This window comes from Myxocyprinus asiaticus, chromosome 48, assembly GCF_019703515.2.
Source record: "Myxocyprinus asiaticus isolate MX2 ecotype Aquarium Trade chromosome 48, UBuf_Myxa_2, whole genome shotgun sequence".
Taxonomy (NCBI): Eukaryota; Metazoa; Chordata; class Actinopteri; order Cypriniformes; family Catostomidae; genus Myxocyprinus; species Myxocyprinus asiaticus.
This window is the reverse complement of record NC_059391.1, coordinates 14506067-14527539: the sequence shown is the minus strand read 5'-3', so window position 1 is coordinate 14527539 and position 21473 is coordinate 14506067. Positions and strand designations below refer to the sequence as shown.

Genomic DNA, 21473 nt, shown 5'->3' with positions numbered 1-21473 from the left:
TTTGAGATAGTGAATTGGTGGGTTTTTGTTAAATGTGAGCCAAAATCATCACAATTAAAAGAACCAAAGACTTAAAATACTTCAGTCTGTGTGCATTGAATTTATTTAATACACGAGTTTCACAATTTGAGTTGAATTACTGAAATAAATGAACTTTTCCACGACATTCTAATTTATTGAGATGCACCTGTACTGGCTGTAGCATTGTTTTTGGAGAAGCCAGTATTTCAACTTGGCATGTTCCCTAAATCTCTGATAACATATTGTGATAATTTAATGCTTTAGTACAGTACATATATGACATATTGCTCCTTTAACTTATACATATAGTATTTTTTCAGTGCTAAAGTGAGCGAAGAGTGATGTGCAAAAAGAAAACACATCTTTCACTGTATAAGTGCTCCCTCTTGTGTTAATAATGGAAAACAAAGTAGGTTTGCTGATTTTATTTCCTTAAAACTGGTTTGTGGTTGCAATTGTCTTCTTAGTTTTCCTCTTTTCTTAACAGTCATGCAGGTTAAGGAAAGCCCGAACTGTTTCAGAACAGATAAAAAAGTTTTATTATTATTATTATTTTTTTTTAAACAATACCATAATATACCCTTTTGAAGCATATTATGACAAAGGCCATGCATTGGACATGAAAATGCTTGCAATTAAAAACCTAATTTGCCACACCTACCTGCTCTATTCTGGAGCTGTAGCCTTTCCTCTAGTTTGTGCTGGAGCTTTTCTTGCAGCTCGAAGCATCTGAGGTGACAGTCTTCAGGCCAGTACACTGTCTCATACTCCTCCAGGTGCTCAATCGCCAGAATAAACTCATCCACACCCTGATCCCAATCTAGCTCCTCACCCATGCTTTGCATGTAATCTGAGCTAATTGTTTCAGGCTCATGGATAGTTGAGGGTCCTACAATATCTTTGAAAAGTTGAAGATCCTTCAACAGCTTTGATTGGCTCATTCACCTGAAAATAGGAAAACAAGACGGACACTTTAAAGGAATGGTTCACCCAAAAATTGAAATTCTCTCATCATTTACTCACCCCCATGCCATTCCAGATGTGTATGACTTTCTTTCTTCTCCTGAGCACAAATGAAGATTTTTAGAAGAATATCTCAGCTCTGTAGGTCAATACAAAGTGAATGGTGACCAGAAATTTGAAGGTCCAAATGGACATAAAGGCAGATCGCAAAATTCATTATATTTATACACACAGTCACACTTCTTCAGGTATATACATATATCACTGTTACTGATATATTACTCTTACTGACTGAATGTTGCTTTATCAATAAATATAAGCAATCTTACCAGATGCAGCAATGTGCAAGAAAGTTTTCTCTCCTGTCTTGAAATTTTAGAGACTCTATAACTCTAAAATCCTATTTGAACAACGTTAACAAAGGTTTAGTGGTAGGTTACTTTCTCAAGAAAAAAACTATTCAATAAAAACTGATTAGGAGTAATTCCATCTTGGGAAAACTGAATAAAACAAAGTTTTGAACCAGTTATACACATCAGACTAAGAAGTGATACTATATACACAAGATATGCAAGTGATCTGTCATTGACAATAAGAAAAAACGATTACTGAAATCAATATTTAATCCGCAATTGATATTGCCTCGTCTGCTGTTGGGCAGTAGTCCTCTGTGGAGCTCGCACTGATGCGGGCTCAGCTGAAGGGCGTATTGTGGGTGCCAAGGGGGCGCTCGTGAGCACCCCTCTGAGCTCTAAAATGTCAGATGGGACACCCTACGGTCTCATAGACTTCGCAGGAACACACAAATGAAGGTCATGAGACCGCAAGTCCACATCAAGTGTGCCATTTGGGATAGGGCTCTGGTTGGGGCTGGTCAAAGGTGGAGATTTATAGTAAAAAAGGACTTAAATATTGATCTGCTTCTCATCCACACCTATCATATCTCTTCTGAAAACATGGATTTAACTAATGGAGTCTGGACACCATTCACTTGCATTGCGATGACCAACAGAGCTGAGATATTCTTAATTTTTGTTCTTCAGAAGAAAGAAAGTAATACACATCTGGGACTCCATGAGGGTGATTACATGGTGAGAGCATTTTCATTTTGGGGTGATCTATTCCTTTAACATGTTTAACAACTCAGCATTACATGCATGCATATATTGGTGCAACTCTTGGGAGAGGTTATTTTGCATATCCTGGAAGCAATTCACTGCGTTCATAAAGGAAAAACATCAAATTTAAGTACCAGTCAAGTTATTTATTGTCATGATCACAGGGTAACAGGTTACACTCCAATTTAATTCTTCTCACCCAATGCTTAGCAAGAGTTACTTATAAGAGAAAATGAAATTTAGAAAGTAAACATTTAGAAATTAACAGCTGAAAAAAAAATAAAGAAGAAAGAAATGCCGAATATATAAGTAAATATATGTTATATACAGGTAGAATGGTAGGTGTCTTAGTGCAAATAGTTTTCATGTGCAAATATTATTTTAATGTGCAATATTTGCACAATATATGCTCAAATCGAAGAGTATACAATATATTTTTGCTATGAATACAATATTTATCATTTTAAGTCTGGATGCATTGATTCAAGGTTTCATTTTATATTATAAAAATACTTACCTACAATACCCACAGAAGTATTGCTAGACATGATGGCTGCTAACAGAAGCCAGAAAATAATAAAAAATTCACAGATGTTATGGTTCAGCTCTGGAACTCTGCGAGTATCTTCTAGTAATCAACGCTAGTGATCAATGGTAAAATTGCTGAAGAGCGTGATGAAGGAACTGGGGATATCTCTGAGAAAGAGGATGAGCATATCCATTAACACCAAAACCCATACCCAATAAAACAAATCATTTAATTATCAGTCAGTTTAAACCTTTGTTTCAATAAAGCCACATAAAAGTTCTTTAAGACCTAAATGGCAAACATTATGAAAAATATATAACAGAAATGATCTCACTTGAAATGATCTTTGTAGAGAAGACCTGGAATGGTGGATGTGGTGTAATCTCTGAACAAACGGACTCCAAATGCAGCAAAAATGTAAAAGATTATCAACAGGTGCGCCATTATGTATATAGTGGCCTGTTAAATGTAGTCAACATTGTTAGTACTATAGAAACATTGTATTCTTTACACAGTACTAGCTTTAAAATGGATAACTACGAACCTTGCATGCACTGAAGATTGGAAGCAAAATATGACGCATCTCTCGGAATTTGAAAATGATTTTCAAACACCGGAGGACGTGAAACTGCATGAGTAGTTTTAACAAATTTTGAGATGGGACTGCACCTTTGAAGGTCTCTGAGAGAATCTCAGAGAGAATAGGCTAACAGAAAGGGATACTGTACATTAAATAAGCAGTACTAAATGGAAAATTACTAAAAGCTTTAGTGTGCAACTTTTGTAAAAACTTTTAAGAGATATTAAATGTCACATAGATTAATTTGTGAGGAGCATGGGAAAAAAATTGGTAATACTATTTACAATAAGGTTGTACATGTAAACATTAAGCAGTGCAGTTGATAACAGTTAACTTACAATGAACAATACTTAAAGGAATGTTTGGGGTTCAGTACAGTATTTTACGTAAACGACAACATTTGTAGCATTATGTTGACTACCACAAAAAATAATTTTGACTCGTCTCTTGTTTATTTAAAAAAAACAGTAAGAAGCTACATTTGCAGTTACAATAAGGCTTTTACAATGGAAGTGAATAGGGCCAGGCCATAAACATTAAAATAGACACTGTTTCAAAAAGTATAGTTACAAGACCTAAACATTATACATGTTATAATGATAAAGTGATCAATCAATCACTGCCATGGAGGCAAAATTTACTGATGTGGTCACAAGAGAGGGGGATGTTGAGAAATGGATCGATTATCTGGAGTCATTGGAGGGGGAATTATCTGCTAATCTGCTAGTGACCAAGGTGGATTACAAGATACAAATAAATTATTATGAGATACTAATCATAATTATGAGATACTAAGTCATTATTATGAGATACTAATCATAATTATGAGATACTAAGTCATTATTATAATATACTAAGTCATAATTATGAGATACTAAGTCATTATTATGAGTTATGTAATCTTTCTGACCTAGGTAAGTATCTAAGTCCCTATGCTAATGTTGGTTTCACAGTTGCCCAGCAGTTACGACTCAAGAGTCCACTGTGAAGTTGGCAGCATCCTGCTCCACAGTCGATACTCACACAGACCAAAGAATCTTGTATCCTGCTATTCCACGCTAGCGATTTTACCATAATACCTATCTCATATCTAGACTTATGCTGCAGCATAATAACTCAACCAGACTCCAGGTTCTCTTTGTCTCTTTTATTAGTAAACGGCCAGAGAGATCTCTTTTCAGTAGAAAAATCCCATGATACTGTACATCGTGTTCCAGACATCCTCTCTCCCACAAATCTAAATACATCTCTAAAAACACTTCTTTACAATGTTATGACTCTCTCATGCTCGTTACCCAGACTCTCATGCTTGTCACCCCAGAAAATCCATCACAGTTCCCCCCTCTGATCGTACCTCTCACGATAATCAATATCAGTTACAGACCTCGTAACATGGGTTGTACCTGTTTACAACCTACCTCTTACATCTTTCTTATTTTCCTCTTATGTCACACCATCATTTCACTAATTATTTTGTAATACATGGACATATAGATTTCACTGCAGACATAATTCCTGCAAGAAGAATGCTTAGCAATACTGACAACAGTAGTTTCAGTAATGGTCCAAATACATAAAAATATATTTGAAAGACATTTATCACCAAATCCCATTATTTATGATAATTAATATCTATGATAGCCTGTTCTTCCTGCATCAATTCATCCCACATCCTAATCATGTCTTCCATTACCTTTAGAAATGTTGCTTCCGTCAATGTCGTATGCCAGAATAAAAGTGCAACATTCTTCCAAAAATTGTATGCACACGCCCCCTCTGCTACTAAGACCCCATCCGAAACCATTTTGTTTTCTGGGGTCATCAAAGATAGCCTACTTCTGATTTTAAATTGTCGAAGCCAATTAGTATCATTTGCATACCGGAACACTTCTACTGGATTCTATTAATCAGATTCATTGAATCAGTTACTAGATTATGGATTAGGAAGGCTTTCCAGAATCTAGACTACTTCTCAAACACTCAATGTCTGACATAGAGAAGAACATGTGTGCACATACATAAACATTTTTGTTAGGCTCATACTTCTTAGCAGTAGGCCTACAATTTAGAAAACAAAACAAATTTAGCTCATAGTGATGTTGTTTGGTGTTAGATAAGTGGTCGTAATGAACAGGCACTTCTCTTTTACTCTGAATGAGAACAACAGTTAGATCTAATAAAGGCCAATAGCAACACACAAATGAAAACAACAATTCCAGTGGTGAACTTGAACCATCTGCTGGCCCACATCCATTCTAATGTATGCTGATCATCTCATTGACCTCACAGACCCCTCCAGCACTCCATCTTCACCAAGTACTTATCCTGTACTGGCAGGCTTACAGTCTTTCTTGAATCTGTGGGGCTTGATGAGGCTTACAATGGGACATGTGAATCCAGGTATCACGTTAAATTAACTTTGCTGTGTTTGACGTCAGGATGACCTCGTACGGGCCCAACCACCTTGGACTGTGCCACGCCTTGCTTCAGAGGTCCATAACCTCGAATCACTGCCCTGGTTCATACAAATGTAGTAACTCAGAACCTGGGACTGTTCATGCGGCTTTAACCTGTGAATGAATAGCTTTGATAGTTTTATTTAGAGACAACATATAATTCTTCATCTGCTCATCTACCTCCGCCAAACTCTCCTGGGGAGGAGATTTGATTCCCCCTCACATTGACAACCTGTGAAAATTTTATGTGGACTGAGGGCTGTCCAAGCTCCCTCTCGAGCTCTCATTGCCATTGCTTTGCACAATTTTTTTTGCAGTCTGATTCGCTTTTTCCACTGCTCCTCCAGTTTGAGGGTGGTAGGCACAGTGAGTTTTCAGATTTACTCTCAATACATTTGTGTAAAAGAGTTCATATTTTCAGAGTCAGGAGGCAGTGGAAACAGTCAACGTGAGTATTTTTATTACTCCTTTACCGTCAGAAAGAACATAAACAAAAAGGGCTCTTTGTGGCCAAATAAACACACAAGCAAGTCAATGAGAGTTCACTTCAATATTAATAGTCACACTCACAGCCGACTCTCTCTCTTTCTGCCGACTGACTGTTGGCCTTTTCAGGTCTCCCTCCGCCATCACTATAACGAGAGACAGGTGTTAAAGATAATGACAGTCCAAGTGATTAGCCTTACCGCTCTCCCTCTCCCGCAGACAGATACACGACCACGCCCCCATCCCCACATATCCCCACCGCCCGACTCAGATCAGGGCAACATCCGGACTGCCAACCCCCCCCCCCCCCCAACAATTTCTGGAGAGAAAGTCAGCCACACCCATCTGCGCCCCCGGTCTTTGGATCACATCAAATTTAAACAGCTGAAGTGCCAGGTACCAACGGGTGATCCGCGCGTTGGTATCTTCCATGCGATGGAGCCATTGGAATGGGGCATGATCTGAGCAGAAGGTGAAGGCCCACCCCAGCAGGTAGTAGTGGAGGGTGAGGACAGCCCACTTGATCGAAAGACTACCTTCTCGATGGTACTGTACTTTGTCTCCATCAAAGAGAGCTTGCGACTTATGAACAGTACTGACCGCCCCCCCCCCCCCATCTCCTGCGAGAGCACTGCCCCCAGCCCCCTGTCGGATGCATCTGTCTGCAAAGTAAAGGGGATAGAGAAATTAGGAGCATGTAAAAGTAGCCCCCCACAAAGCGCAGATTTTACTTTTAGTAAAAGCCTGTGGCATGACTCTGTCCACTGGACCAGATCGGGGGCCCCCGTAAGATCAGTCAAAAGGCTGGTGATGTCAGAGTAACTAGGCACAAAACTTCGGTAGTAGCCAGCCAGCCCCAGAAACTGTCTTACCTTCTTTTTGGTGTTTGGGCAGGCCGTGATCACTGCGGTTTTGTTAACCTGGGGTCTCACCTGCCCGTACCCAAGTGGAACCCCAGATACTGAACTTCCACCCGCCCAATTGTACACTTCTTCAGGTTGGCCATGAGTCCTGCCCGTCGCAACAACCTAAGGACAGATCTCAGATGTTGCATGTGCCGCGCCATTCATTACTATAAATGATAATATCATCTAAATACTCGGCGGCATATGCTGTATTTGGTCTGAGAATTTTGTCAATGAGATGCTGAAATGTGGCAGTGGGGCCCCGAACAAACCGGAGAGTCACAAACTGGTGTAAGCCGAACGGTGTGGAAAAAGCCATTTTTTCTCAGGAGATTGGAGTCAAAGGGATCTGCCAATAACCTTTTGTTAAGTCCAGTGTCAAATAAAACTGAGCCGTGCCCAACCGATTGAGCAACTGGTCAATACGAGGTATTGGGTACACGTTAAATTTGGACACCACGTTCACTTTGCGATAGTCTGCACAGAACCGGACTGGCCCATTGCTCTTAGGTACCAGAACCACCGGGCTGGCCCAAACGCTGTGCGACTCTTCTATTACTCCCATCTCGAGCATTGCCTCCAATTCATTCTGAAAAACCCTTTTCTCGTGTTAAGAAAGGCGATAGGGGTGGCTACAAACCATGGGGTTTGATAGGGGTGGTCTCGATATGGTGTTCTAACACGTCCGCGAATTCCGCTTGCTACTTGGCCACCTCTGTGAGCTGCGATGGCAAGGGGTTGTCTCCACACGGGACCGGGGTGAATGAATTTGGTTGGAGAACCACTTCCGGCCCAAGCTCTGTCCTCTCCGGAACTACCGTCGCCAAGGCCACAGGGACTGCCTCCCTCCATGATTTTAGGTGGTTGAAGTGGTAAATTTGATGTGCCCCGCCCCTGTCCGTTCGCCTAACCTCATAATCGAGATCTCCGACTCGCCGTGTGACCTCAAAGGGCCCTTGCCACTTGGCAAGTAATTTAGAGCTTGAGGTGGGCAGTAATGCAGCACTCTATCTCCCGGTGCGAATTCCTGTAGTCGAGTGCCCCTGTCATACAGTCGGCTTTGACGTTCCTGAGCTTGGAGCAAATTCTCCTGTGTTAATTGACCCAAAGTGTGGAGTTTTGCTCTAAGATCAAGAACGTATTGAAGTCCCTCCTCCCAAGCTTCCTGCATCACGTTGAGCATGCCACGCGGCCGACGCTCATACAGCAGTTTGAATGGGGAAAACCTTGTGGAGGCTTGTGGGACCTCTTGCACTTACAAATCATATTTTTTAAGGGTTTATTAAATCGTTCCACCAACCCATCTGTTTGGGGTACACTGGTGTGAATCAGTTTAATACCTAACAATTTGTACAGTTTGTGTAGTGTTCGTGACATAAATGTAGTGCCTTGAACAGTGATGATTTCTTTTGGAATCCCCACTCGGGAGATAATTCTGAAGAGTGCCTCTGCAATACTACGTGCTGAGATGTTGCGTATGGGCACTGCTTCTGGATATTGCATTGTATAGTCCACCAGAACTAATACAAAGCGATGGCCCGACATGTCCATGCCAATTCTTTCGAAGGGGACCTTGATTAGCGGTAGAGGGTGCAATGGTGCATTTGGGGTGGCCAGTGGATTCACCAACTGACATTCACAGCACGCTGCACACCACTTGCGAATGTTCCCGTGAATGCCCGGCCAAAGAAATGGGCCATTATTCGGTTAAGCGTTTTCTCGTGACCTAAATGGTCAGCCATTGGATTATGGTGAGCCGCATGGAAGAGGGTTTGCCGATGGCTCTTCTGTACTAATAACTGGGTTGTAATTTCATTTGTTTGAGTGTCCTGCATCACTCGATACAACTGATCTTTAATAATTGAAAAATATGGGTATGTGAGTGCGACGTCAGGCTGGAACTTTTGACCATCGATGACTCTCACTTGGTCATACGTGTGTTTGAGGGACTCATCACATGACTACTCTAGAGGGAAATCCCCCTCAGGGAACTTCGAGGATGGGAATTCTCTCTCTTGCATCATCTTGATGCGGAGCAGACATAGATGGCCCTGGCACCACCTCCCCAGCCATAGCATCACACGTCACACACCGAGACAACATTCTGCAGGTCCCATCCACACACATTTAATTAATTTAATGCTTCGCCATGGCAACACCGTTCAATATATCAAAAATCTATCCACAATTTAGCATCTTCAATGTCTTGGCATAATGTTTTCTAAATGTGGTGACAGTCTCATGAATCCTCTAGGAGGAGTATCTAAAAGTTCAGAGACTGCAATATTAAAAATATCCAAAATGGCCAACTTCCTGTCGGGTGGAGCTAATAACAATAATTATCAAAGTTGTCCAGCTTGATGAGAACTATATAGGCACCAAATTTGTTGACTGTAGGTGAAAATGGGGGTGCTACAGAGGCCGTCTTACATGCCCATTTCAAAGGGGGCACTACAGAGCCCTCCATACACAACGATGCATGAAATTTTGCCCAGCCCTAAGGGCCAATGACTCTGATGTGTGTGCAAAATTTCATGAAATTTTAAGCATGCCAAGTGCCTCAAAAACACCCAAATATAGGAAGAAAGGAATAATAACAATTAATGTGTTGCCATGGCAACAATATTTAAGATATCAAATATCCCTTGACAATTTTACATCAGTAGTGTCTTGACATTATTCTAAAGAATTTTGAAGCAATTCATGTAAACATAAGGGAGCTACTTCAAAGTCTGTTAAAAGTGCCAAACTTCCTGTTGCCATTTGGTAGCGCTATGACTGTGACCCATAATAGCTGCATCCATGTGATCAGCCCCCACTACCAAACATACAGCTGAATTTTCATCAAAATCACACAATGCACACAGAAGATATATGGCACTTCCTCTTTCACATTTTTTGCCAAAATGTATTGCTTTGCCATGGTGACACCGTTCAAAATATCAAAAACCCGTTCCCCATTTAGCATCTAAAATGTCTCGGCATGATGTTGCACAAATTTGGTGCCAATCACTAGGGATGGGCAGATCGATACTAAAGTATCAAGAATATCGATCCTCACATAAAAATATTGATTCTGAAGTTTTTTTTTAACAAGTGATCTTATTATTTCGATTGCATGAATATTAATGCATCTCATAAGCTTCAAGTGGAAATAAAAGAATTATATGAGCGAATTGTTGCATGGCACCGGAACTATTTTTTCTTCCGCTCATCTTGACGCACAGAAAAACTAAAATACACTAGCAGTCACAGACAGTGCTCACCCTTTTAGTCACAGCGCTCATTCAAAGAGGGAGCAGTGCTTTCCTGAGGTAATGACAGAAAAACAGCATCTGGAGTTATTCACATTAAGTAATGACAAACCTAGATGTGTCTGACAATTTTTTACAGTTTTTTTTAAATTCAGAGTTGTTAAAACATTGATAATGGTCTTTAATCCTTGATAATAAATGATACTCTTATGAAAACTTACCATGGATTTACTGTAAAAAAAAATATTGTATTAACCATGACTAGTAACCACGACTGTAGTAACCATGTTTTTTTTGGCTGTAACCAAGGTTTTGATCCAATTAACTATGATTTTACTACAGCATTATTGTTGTATCCATGGTATCTTAGTTTTAGTAATAGTAACCATATAATAATATCTATGGTTAATTTTGAGGTTTTATATGTGGCTTATTCTAACCAATTTATAAAGGGTAAACAAAGCAGCCTAATAATTTTCTATTTAGGCCCATAAATATATAAAAAATCTAAGTAATAATAAAATGATTATTTTATCCAAAGAATTCGTAAAAATTCAATTTAATAGAGGTATCAGTACTGGTATCGATATCGGCGATATTGGCCTAAAAGTACTTGATATTGTATCAAAAAGAAATAAAGTGGTATCACCCATCCCTACCAATCACCTGAATCTGCTAGGAGTATTTAAAAGTTCAGAGCTTGCAGTTTTCAGAAAATCCAGAATGTCCGACTTCCTGTTGGGCAGAGCTAATGACTATAATTATAAAAGTTGTACGGCTTGGTGAGAACTATATATGTACCAAATTTGGTGACTGTAGGTGAAAATGGGGATGCTACAGATCCCCGCTTACATGTCACCCCCCCCCCCCCCCCCTCCACCCCCACCCCCACCCCCACACGCCCACCTCCACAATTTTAGTGCTTGGGCACTAATAATAATAATCCTTAGAAGAACAATAGGGCCTCCTAACTTTCAGTGCTTGGGCCCTAATTGTGAGATACTAATTACTATAAGAAATGTTTTCAATATTATAAGATAGCATCCCATAATGACTTAGTATATAATTATTATGACTTACAGAATCACATTTTTTATTTAATTGTGGTGGAAACCGGCTTCCATAATGTTCAATATTGCTATCAAAAGAAAATAAACCATCCCTTTTCCTTAAAGGAATATTCCGGGTTCAATACAAGTTAAGTTCAATCAAAAGCATTTGTGGCATAATGTTGATTACCACAAAAATAAATTTCTCTAAAAAAAGGCTAAAATCGAGGTTACAGTGAGGCACTTACAATGAAAGTGAATGGGGACAATTTTTGTAGGGTTTAAAGGCAGAAAAAATAAGCTTATAATTTTATAAAAGCACTTATATTAATTTGTCTGTTAAAACTTGTATACTATTTGAGCTGTAAAGTTGTATAAATCATAATTTAAGGGTTTGATTAACATTATATTGTCATGGCAACAATAACAACAAATTGGCTATAACTTTTCACAGAAAAGGTTATTAAGTGATTTTAGCACACTAAAATCCTGTTAACATACATATTGTTCTTGTCTTGTGGCTACACTTTGGAAAAAGTTAGTATTTTAACGTTCAAAAATTGGCCCCATTCACTTCCATTGTAAGTGCCTCACTGTAACCCAGATTTTTTCTTTTTTTTTTTTTTTTTTTAAAGAAAAGAAGGGGCAAGTCAAAATAATTTTTGTGGTAATCAACATTATGACACAAAAGCTGTCGACTGAGTTTAACTTGTATTGAACCCGGAATATTCCTTTAAATGTATATTCTATATAGTCTATCAACATTATGACACAAAAGCTGTCGACTGAGTTTAACGTGTATTGCACCCGGAATATTCCTTAAATGTATAACAATATTAGCATTCACCCTGATAAAATATTCCAAATCACACCAGAACAGGTTTGTATAGATACAGTCAAAGAAAAGGTGTACAGCGCTTTCAATTTCAATGTTACAAAAACACATTTTAAATCAGTGTCTTTCCAAGTCTTGCAATTACCTGTTAAACAGTGTAAATCTGTAAATAATCTTAAATGACACCCCACGAATTTTATTGGTGACACAATATCGTCTTTTTAGAGGCAACTATTTCTCCTTGTAACAGGATGATTTTCCCACCCGGAAGTCTGTATTTCCCAAGCTCTGATTGGCTGATTGCGACAGCATGACGCTGCTGAAATCCAATGGTAAGATGCCACACTTTTGTACTTGGGTGAGCTCCGGGTTTGCACATCCGTCCTGTGTGCACTTTCTCTTTCGTTGAGTGCACGGTGCCAGCAGATCCACCGGGCCTTGACTGGCATACTCCTCGTACGGCACCACCTCAAAAGAAGCGATAAATCCAGGGCTACCAGAACATCAACCATTTCCCCTCAGTTTTGCACTGAAGTCTCCCGGGTTTGAAATCATGTTGAGGTTGCTGTTTGTCGCCGCTTTCGCCGTGGCCGCGCGGGCAAGTGATGTGCTCGAGTACACAGATGACGATTTTGACAGCAGAATCGGAAATCACGGGCTCGCCCTGGTTGAATTCTTCGCACCATGGTGAGAGTAATACGAATATGGCTCTGAAATGGGGAGCTGAGTGTTTCTATCGAAGTGCATTGGGACGTAGAACTGTGCATTTAGCTAATGTAATCTAATCATACCATTTTAGTTGTTTTAAGTGATAATTAATATATTACTTAACCTCTTGCAAGATACCAAACCCACCCATTAAGATCAGGGTTTGGAAATTGCATGCATAGTGCTTGAGTCTACTGCAATGATAGCTTGCTAAAGAGAAAGTAACGAGCTGCTTCACTAGGTACTTTTGAAGTCTACAAGTTCGTAAGATATTTACAAGAAACCTGGGAATGTTTTTGGAGTGGTAAGGAATTTTTACATGCTCCCTGGGATCAGAATGAATCCATGCTGCTCTCTAGTTGGGGGCGTTTAATGACTATTACGTCCTGTTTGTTAATTGTAATTTCCTGTGTTGCTACGAGATGTTTAAAAGTCATTTGGCCTTACATTTGTTCAATTTAAGTTTATTTAATAGTCTGCATTCTGCATTAAGCTTCTAATGTCCATTTTAAAAGCAAACTTGCTTAGTTAGTGGACTGCTTGGGTGTCCCGTTTACATTTTTTGTTGTTGCTTTCAATCTTCTATGTGAAATGGTTCTATCTCATCCGTTTGCAGATTTACGACTTTTAATTTAAAAGTATGATGGTTCGGATGTATATGTGCTATGTGTGTTATTTTAGGTTTAGTTTTGTCAGAGAGCAGTTACGTCTGGTTGCAGATGTGGGCGGTTACAAGGATGTTTGGAGGCGCGGCCGCCCTCCGTTGTAACCTTTTGATTGGTCAGTGAAGTTTCGCTGTCCGTATGTGATTGGATAACGCGGGATTACGTAGTTCAGGTTCGCAGACTAATCTGAATTGAACTTCAGAACGTGTTAAGTAGGTATAAAGTGACTGTTAGGAAGTGATCTTAAATTGAATTAAGTCTACTAAATCAAGCCCTGATTGTATTTTAAAGGAATGTTCAGGATTAAATACAAGTTAAACTCAATCGACAGCATCTGTGGAACAATGTTGATTACTAAAAATAATTTCGACTCGTCCCTTGTTTAAATAAAATCGTTGGCACTTACAAGAGAAGCGAATGGGGCCAGTCCATAAACATTAAAATACAGAAACACTATACATGATGACATGATTTTAGTGTTATAAATTCACTTACTAACCATAACTGTGTAAAATGTTATCGATTAGTATAATTTCGTTGTCTTGACTAAAAAACCCAGGTATCTGGTATGCTGTAACACTGATTTTATCACAGTAAAATCAATATTTTAAAGGATTTGGTACAGGGTTACCTGGAAACTTTTAGCATTTTTAACACAAATACAGTTAAAATATATATATGTGTGTGTTTTTTATTTATTATTATAACTTGCCATGCGTATATCATTTACGTCTTGTGGCTGTACTTTTGATACCATGAGTGTTTTTACATTTATGGACCAGCCCCATTCACTTCCATTGTGCCTTACTGAAATCTTGTGTGTGTATATATATATATATATATGTATGTATGTGTATATATATATATATATATATATATATATATATATATATTACAGCTATATACAGCACATCTGGAAAGTATTCACAGCGCTTCACTTTTTCCACATTTTGTTATGTTTCAGCCTTATTCCAAAATGGATTAAATTCATTATTTTCCTCAAAATTCTACAAACAATACCCCATAATGACAACGTGAAAGAAGTTTGTTTGAAATCTTTGCAAATTTATTAAAAAAAAAAAACGAAAAAAACAAAACACATGTACATAAGTATTCACAGCCTTTGCCATGACACTCAAAATTGAGTTCAGGTGCATCCTGTTTCCACTGATCATCCTTGAGCTGTTTCTACAACTTGATTGGAGTCCACCTGTGGTAAATTCAGTTGATTGGACATGATTTGGAAAGGCACACACCTGTCTATATAAGGTCCCACAGTTAACAGTGCACGTCAGAGCACAAACCAAGCCATGAAGTCCAAGGAATTGTCTGTAGACCGCCGAGACAGGATTGTATCGAGGCACAGATCTGGGGAAGGGTACAGAAAAATTTCTGCAGCATTGAAGGTCCCAATGAGCACAGTGGCCTCCATCATCCGTAAATGGAAGAAGTTTGGAACCACCAGGACTCTTCCTAGAGCTGGCCGCTCAGCCAAACTGAGTGATCGGGGGAGAAGGGCCTTAGTCAGGGAGGTGACCAAGAACCCGATGGTCACTCTGACAGAGCTCCAGCATTTCTCTGTGGAGAGAGGAGAAACTTCCAGAAGAACAACCATCTCTGCAGCACTCCACCAATCAGGCCTGTATGGTAGAGTGGCCAGACGGAAGCCACTCCTCAGTAAAAGGCACATGACAGCCTGCCTGGAATTTGCCAAAAGGCACCTGAAGGACTCTCAGACCATGAGAAACAAAATTCTCTGGTCTGATGAAACAAAGATTGAACTCTTTGGCCTGAATGGCAAGCGTCATGTCTGGTGGAAACCAGGCACCGCTCATCACCTGGCCAATACCATCCCTACAGTGAAGCATGGTGGTGGCAGCATCATGCTGTGGGGATGTTTTTCAGCAGCAGGAACTGGGAGACTAGTCAGGATCGAGAGAAAGATGAATGCAGCAATGTACAGAGACATCCTTGATGAAAACCTGCTCCAGAGCGCTCTGGACCTCAGACTGGGGTGAAGGTTCATCTTCCAACAGGACAACGACCCTAAGCACACAGCCAAGATAACAAAGGAGTGGCTACGGGACAACTCTGTGAATGTCCTTGAGTGGCCCAGCCAGAGCTCAGACTTGAACCAGATTGAACATCTCTGGAGAGATCTGAAAATGGCTGTGCACCGACGCTCCCCATCCAACCTGATGGAGCTTGAGAGGTCCTGCAAAGAAGAATGGGAGAAACTGCCCAAAAATAGGTGTGCCAAAAATAAAAAGACTTGAGGCTGTAATTGGTGCCAAAGGTGCTTCAACAAAATATTGAGCAAAGGCTGTGAATACTTATGTACATGTGATAAAATATATATATATATATATATATATATATATATTTTTTTTTTTTCTTTTTTAAATTTTGCAAAGATTTCAAACAAACTTCTTTCACGTTGTCATTATGGGGTATTGTTTGTGGAATTTTGAGGAAAATAATGAATTTAATCCATTTTGGAATAAGGCTGTAACATAAAATGTGGAAAAAGTGAAGCGTTGTGAATACTTTCCGGATGCACTGTGTGTGTGTGTGTGTGTGTGTGTGTGTGTGTGTGTGTGTGTATATAATAAATGAGGGGTGAGACAAAGTTTTGTGGTAAACAGTATTTTGCCACAAATGCTGTCGATTCATCTTAACTTGTATTGAACCCGGATTATTCCTTTTAAGAAGGTATAGTGTGACTAAGTAAGATATCTTACACCCTCTTACCAAGTTTTACTAAAAAAAAAAAAAAGTTTACTAAAGTCCTGTTATTAAAGAGGCCATGGGCTGGTTGTGGTCTTGAAATACTTGATAACAAATTTAAAGCTATTCAAAAGATTACCAGTCTATCATGAATTTGTGAGGTAGCTTTGCAATAGAATAAAACCCCATGTGTCTCGTTCACTTTTAGGTGTGGACATTGCAAACATCTTGCACCAGAGTATGAGGCAGCTGCCACACGTCTGAAAGGCATCGTCCCACTTGTGAAGGTATTGTTATTCAACCCTGCATATTGATAGGAATGCCCTTCTAATGCCTGTTTTGAAATGATGTGGGCTTGGGTCAGGTTGAGAATTGTGGGTAATTTTTGTCTCCAATTCTTCTAGGTGGACTGTACTGCTAATTCCAATGTGTGCGGCAAGTATGGTGTGAGCGGCTACCCAACCCTGAAGATTTTCAGGGATGGGGAGGAATCTGGTAGCTACGATGGTCCTAGGACAGCAGGCATGTTTCTTCAAGAACACTATCTTCTCTTACCATGCCTCAAGTGGTCTCATATCTAGTTTCTTCACCAGACTGTTAAATTCTTTCTTCATTACTCCATTAGATGGGATTGTTAGCCATTTGAAAAAGCAGGCAGGCCCAGCCTCTGTGGAGCTCAAAAGTGAGGCTGAATTTGAGAAGTACATCGGGGACCGTGATGCCAGTGTTGTGGGTGAGAGGTGGCATTAAACATCTGCCTCAGATCAGGCCTAAACTGTAATAGTTGGATTTGTGCATCAATACTCTGGATAAACTCATCAACTTCAGATGTGTAAAAAGGTACTAGCCGTTGTATCGCATCAAATCATTCTTCTTGTCTCCAGGATTCTTTGCTGATGGAGGAAGTGCTGCCCAGGGAGAGTTCCTCAAGGCTGCCAGTGCTTTCAGAGAGTCCTACCGTTTTGCCCACACTAATGTAGAGGACTTACTGAAGAAACATGACGTTGATGGAGAGTAAGTGTCATTTTTCAAGTCCTGGTGGTTTTAGTTTAACTTTTGCTGTTGCAGACATTGAGAGAACTTAAAGGGATAGTTCACCCAAAAATGATCTAATCTTTTACTCACCCTCATGTCATCCCAAATGTGTATGACTTTCTTTCTTCTGCATAACACATATTAAGATTTTTAGAAGAAAATCACAACTTTGTAGGTCCATACAATGTAAGTGAATGGTGGCCAGAACTTTGAACCTCCAAAAACCACATAAATGCAGCATAAAAGTAATCCATACGACTCCAGTGGTTAAATCCATGTCTTCTGTAGCAATATGATCGGTGTGGGTGAGAAGCAGATCAATATTTAGTCCTTTTTTACTATAAATTCTCCTCCCTGCCCAGGAGGAGGTGATATGCATGAAGAATGTGAATCACAAAAAAAAGTGAAAGTGGAGATTTGTAGTAAAAAAGGACTAAATATTGATCTGTTTCTCACCCACACCAATCATATTTCTTCTGAAGTCATGGATTTAACCACTGGAGTCAAATTGATTACTTTTATGCTGCCTTAGTGTTTTTTTGGAGCTTCAAAGTTCTGGTCACCATTCACTTGCATTGTGTGGACCTACAGAGCTGAAATATTCTTCTAAAAATCTTCATTTGTGTTCTGCAGAAGAAAGTAAGTAATACACATCTGGGATGGCATGAGGGTGAGTAAATAATGAGAGAATTTTCATTTTTGGGTGAACTATCCCTTTAATCACCAGAAGACTGTTTCCTGTTTTGCACCTCTAGTTATAATAAAAAAAAAAAAATAAAAAAAAACTGTTCATATTACAGGGGCATTATATTGTTCCGGCCACCCCGTCTCAGCAACAAATTTGAAGACGGCAGTGTGAAGTTCACTGAGGACAAATTCACAAGTGCAAATATCAAGAAGTTTATTCAGGACAACATGTAAGTTTGCACTTTATTATTATTGCCAAGCTAAAATGCGCAAGGAAATCGCACAGTTGCTAGGATTTACTGCCTATTGTTTTGTCTAATAATAATACATTTTAATTATATTTGGTGATTGAATATCTAATATTTTTTAAATTGGTTGATTGGAACACCTGTTAAAAGGCCTTTTTTTTTTTTTTTTTTTTTTTTTTTTTTTTTTTTTTAACCATTTGACAGTTTTGGCATCTGTCCCCACATGACTGATGACAACAAAGACCAGTTGAAAGGCAAAGATTTGTTGGTGGCCTACTACGATGTGGACTATGACAAGAACCCTAAGGGTTCCAACTATTGGAGGAACAGGTCAAACACAATTTTTGTCAATGATGTCCTTCCCTGCATAACACTGGCTAGAACAAGTTTAAATGTACGGCGGCAAAAGTCGCAAAGACTGTTCCCAAATCAGGCTCTGACCGTTTTTGTGTCTATATTTAGGGTGATGAAGGTGGCTAAGAGCTTCCTGGATCAGGGCAAGAAGCTTAGCTTTGCTGTGGCCAGTAAGAAAAGCTTCAGCCACGATGTATCCGAGCTGGGTCTGGACGCCAGCAGTGGTGAGCTGCCTGTTGTTGGCATCAGAACTGCCAATGGAGACAAATACGTCATGAAGGAGGATTTCTCGTGAGTTCTCTGATTTGTTTTATGGAAAATACGCTTTTAATAATAGTACCTGTTGGATTCTTAACAATTCTTAAAGTAATGGTTCACCCAGAAATGAAAATTCTCATTATTCGCTCTCCCTCATGCCATCCCAGATGTGGATGAATTGTTTTTATTTTTTTAAGAAGAATTTCTCAGCTCTGTAGGTCCATACAATGCAAGTGAACGGTGACCAGAACTTTGAAGCTCCAAAAAGCACAAAGGCAGCATAAAAGTAATTCATAAGGCTCCAGTGGTTGAATCAGTGGTTTCTGAAGTGAACTAATCGGTTTTGAGTGAGAGCAGACCAAAATATAATTCCTTTTTCATTGTACATCTTGCCATTGCAGTCTCTATGTATGATCATGATTTCAAGCTCGATTACAATTCCTAGTGCTTGATGCATGAGCTGAGTACTAGATTGAGCTAGAAAGTGTAATCAAGCTTAAAGTCACTATCGCCAAGGAGACTGCTGTCAATATTTATAGTGAAAAAGGAGTTATATTTTGGTCTGTTCTCATCCAAAATTATTGGATTGCTTTAGAGGACCTGGATTTAACCACTGGTGTCTTATGGGTTACTTTTATGCTGCCTTTATGTGCTTTTTGAAGCTTAAAAGTTCTGACCACCATTCTCTTGCATTGTATGGACCTACAGAGCTGAGATATTCTTCTAAAAATCGTTGTGTTCAGCAGAAGAAAGTCATACACATCTGCGATGGCATGAGGGTGAGTAAATGATGAGAGAATTGTAATTTTTGGGTGAACTATTCCTATAAGGGAAAAGATGTCGGCCTTGATTGTAAAATCATGATTGCAGGACAATCAATAAGATCTATTTGAAATCAGCTTTTATTATTTTTTCCTGCTACCTGTAGAAATGTCATGCTTGGGTATATGAACGTGTTGAACAACTGATTATTCTTCTTGCTTTCAAGATTTAGTGCAAGGACCTTGTTTAGGCTGGTAAAAACTATTATTTGTGAATCATTTTGTGTTTCTGCAGTCGTGATGGAAAGGCCTTGGAGAGGTTCCTGCAGGATTATTTTGATGGAAAACTGAAGCGTTACCTCAAATCCGAGCCCATCCCTGAGAACAATGACGGCCCTGTGAAGGTGCGTCGGGGGATTTTTGTTTGTTTTGATTCCTATGACCTTCCTTTAAAGATTTCTAACTTGAGAACAGCCTGCATTACTAGTTACTCTATGCACAATCATGTTCTAGGTCCTTGTGGCTGAAAACTTTGACTCAATTGTAAATGATGACAGCAAAGACGTTCTCATTGAGTTTTACGCTCCCTGGTGTGGACACTGCAAGAGCCTGGAGCCTAAATACAAAGAACTGGGGGAGAAGGTTAGAGTTAAGAGGAGATTAGTTTTGAGTGTTTACGATAAGCTGCCAAAACATAAATACTGACCACCTTTATTTCACAGCTCGTCAACAATCCAAACATTGTCATTGCAAAGATGGATGCCACGGCTAACGATGTGCCCTCTCCATATGAAGTTAGAGGGTATGTAGTGCATCATCTGTGGAACTTCTTTGTCTTATTCTCATTCTAATTTGTTGCAGATATTTTGATTTACTCTCAATCTGGCTTTTTGCTTTCAGATTCCCCACAATATATTTCTCTCCAGCTGGTCAGAAGCAGAGTCCAAAGAAATATGAGGTTTGTCTTTCTGGCTGTTTTATGTCCTTGTAAAAAAAAAAAAAAAAAAAACCATGAATTTGCTTCTATTACACTGACATACCAACTTCAGCGTTCTAATAGAAGTGAAGATAATCAAGGGTTTTGGTTTGACTTTCAGGGAGGCCGTGAAGTCAGCGACTTTATTTCCTACCTTAAGAGAGAGGCCGCTAATCCCGTGGTGGTTCAGGAGGAAGAGAAGAAATCAAAGAAGTCTGAGTTATAAACAATGACTGCCCATCAGCTCTGAGGAAATCTTGCAGATGTAAATTATATTCCAATCTTTAGTGAACAGAGTGCTCTGACCCAATGTCGGCCCTCTCTTGGGCCTGCTGCTCTGGGAACATTGTGGAAGGTTGTGGTGGCCAGACTATGTGTGATTTTTAGATAAGTGGAAGAGGTACAGGTTCTGTCAAATTGAGATTTCTTTCCCTCAACTGTACCTTGGAGAGATGCACTTTTGAGACCAATTCCACATTTCTTTCTCATGGAAAAGGGGTGGGGGATTTTGGGGAATTTTTCCTTTTTGTACCGTGTCTTTTTTTTCTTTTTTTTTTGTACATTTGGAAAGATTGTGAAATAAAAGGCCCACTAAACCTATAATTGTACTAATTTCTTTGAAACAACACCTAGTTATGCAGCTAAACACAGTGTGGCTAACAAGTGTTATTGGGGTGCATAACATCCCAAGAGTTCTTAACCAGCTCAACGCAGGTAGGAAGGATCCGCAGCACGTGCGTTTATAGCACCATCATGTAATAAGCCAGTGGCTAAAGGTGTTTTTCGGTTTTTGATGAGATAATGGACTAGCATTTTGCTGTATTTGTCTTGAACGCCATTAATTCTGGTAGTAGTAAT

The 21473-nt window shown here is 39.4% G+C and overlaps 1 protein-coding gene across 1 annotated transcript; it reads left to right on the top strand.

Annotated features, from left to right (window-relative positions):
• Nucleotides 1–12562: 12562 nt before the first annotated feature.
• On the top strand, nucleotides 12563–21218 carry LOC127437765 (protein disulfide-isomerase A3-like). The gene is made up of 13 exons (XM_051692925.1): nucleotides 12563–12883; nucleotides 16505–16583; nucleotides 16701–16818; nucleotides 16922–17029; nucleotides 17181–17310; nucleotides 18132–18248; nucleotides 18471–18596; nucleotides 18729–18911; nucleotides 19935–20043; nucleotides 20153–20281; nucleotides 20362–20441; nucleotides 20540–20597; nucleotides 20737–21218. The coding sequence occupies exons 1-13, from the start codon at nucleotides 12750–12752 to the stop codon at nucleotides 20839–20841; spliced, it is 1476 nt and encodes a 491-aa protein (XP_051548885.1). The 5' UTR covers nucleotides 12563–12749; the 3' UTR covers nucleotides 20842–21218.
• Nucleotides 21219–21473: the final 255 nt, after the last annotated feature.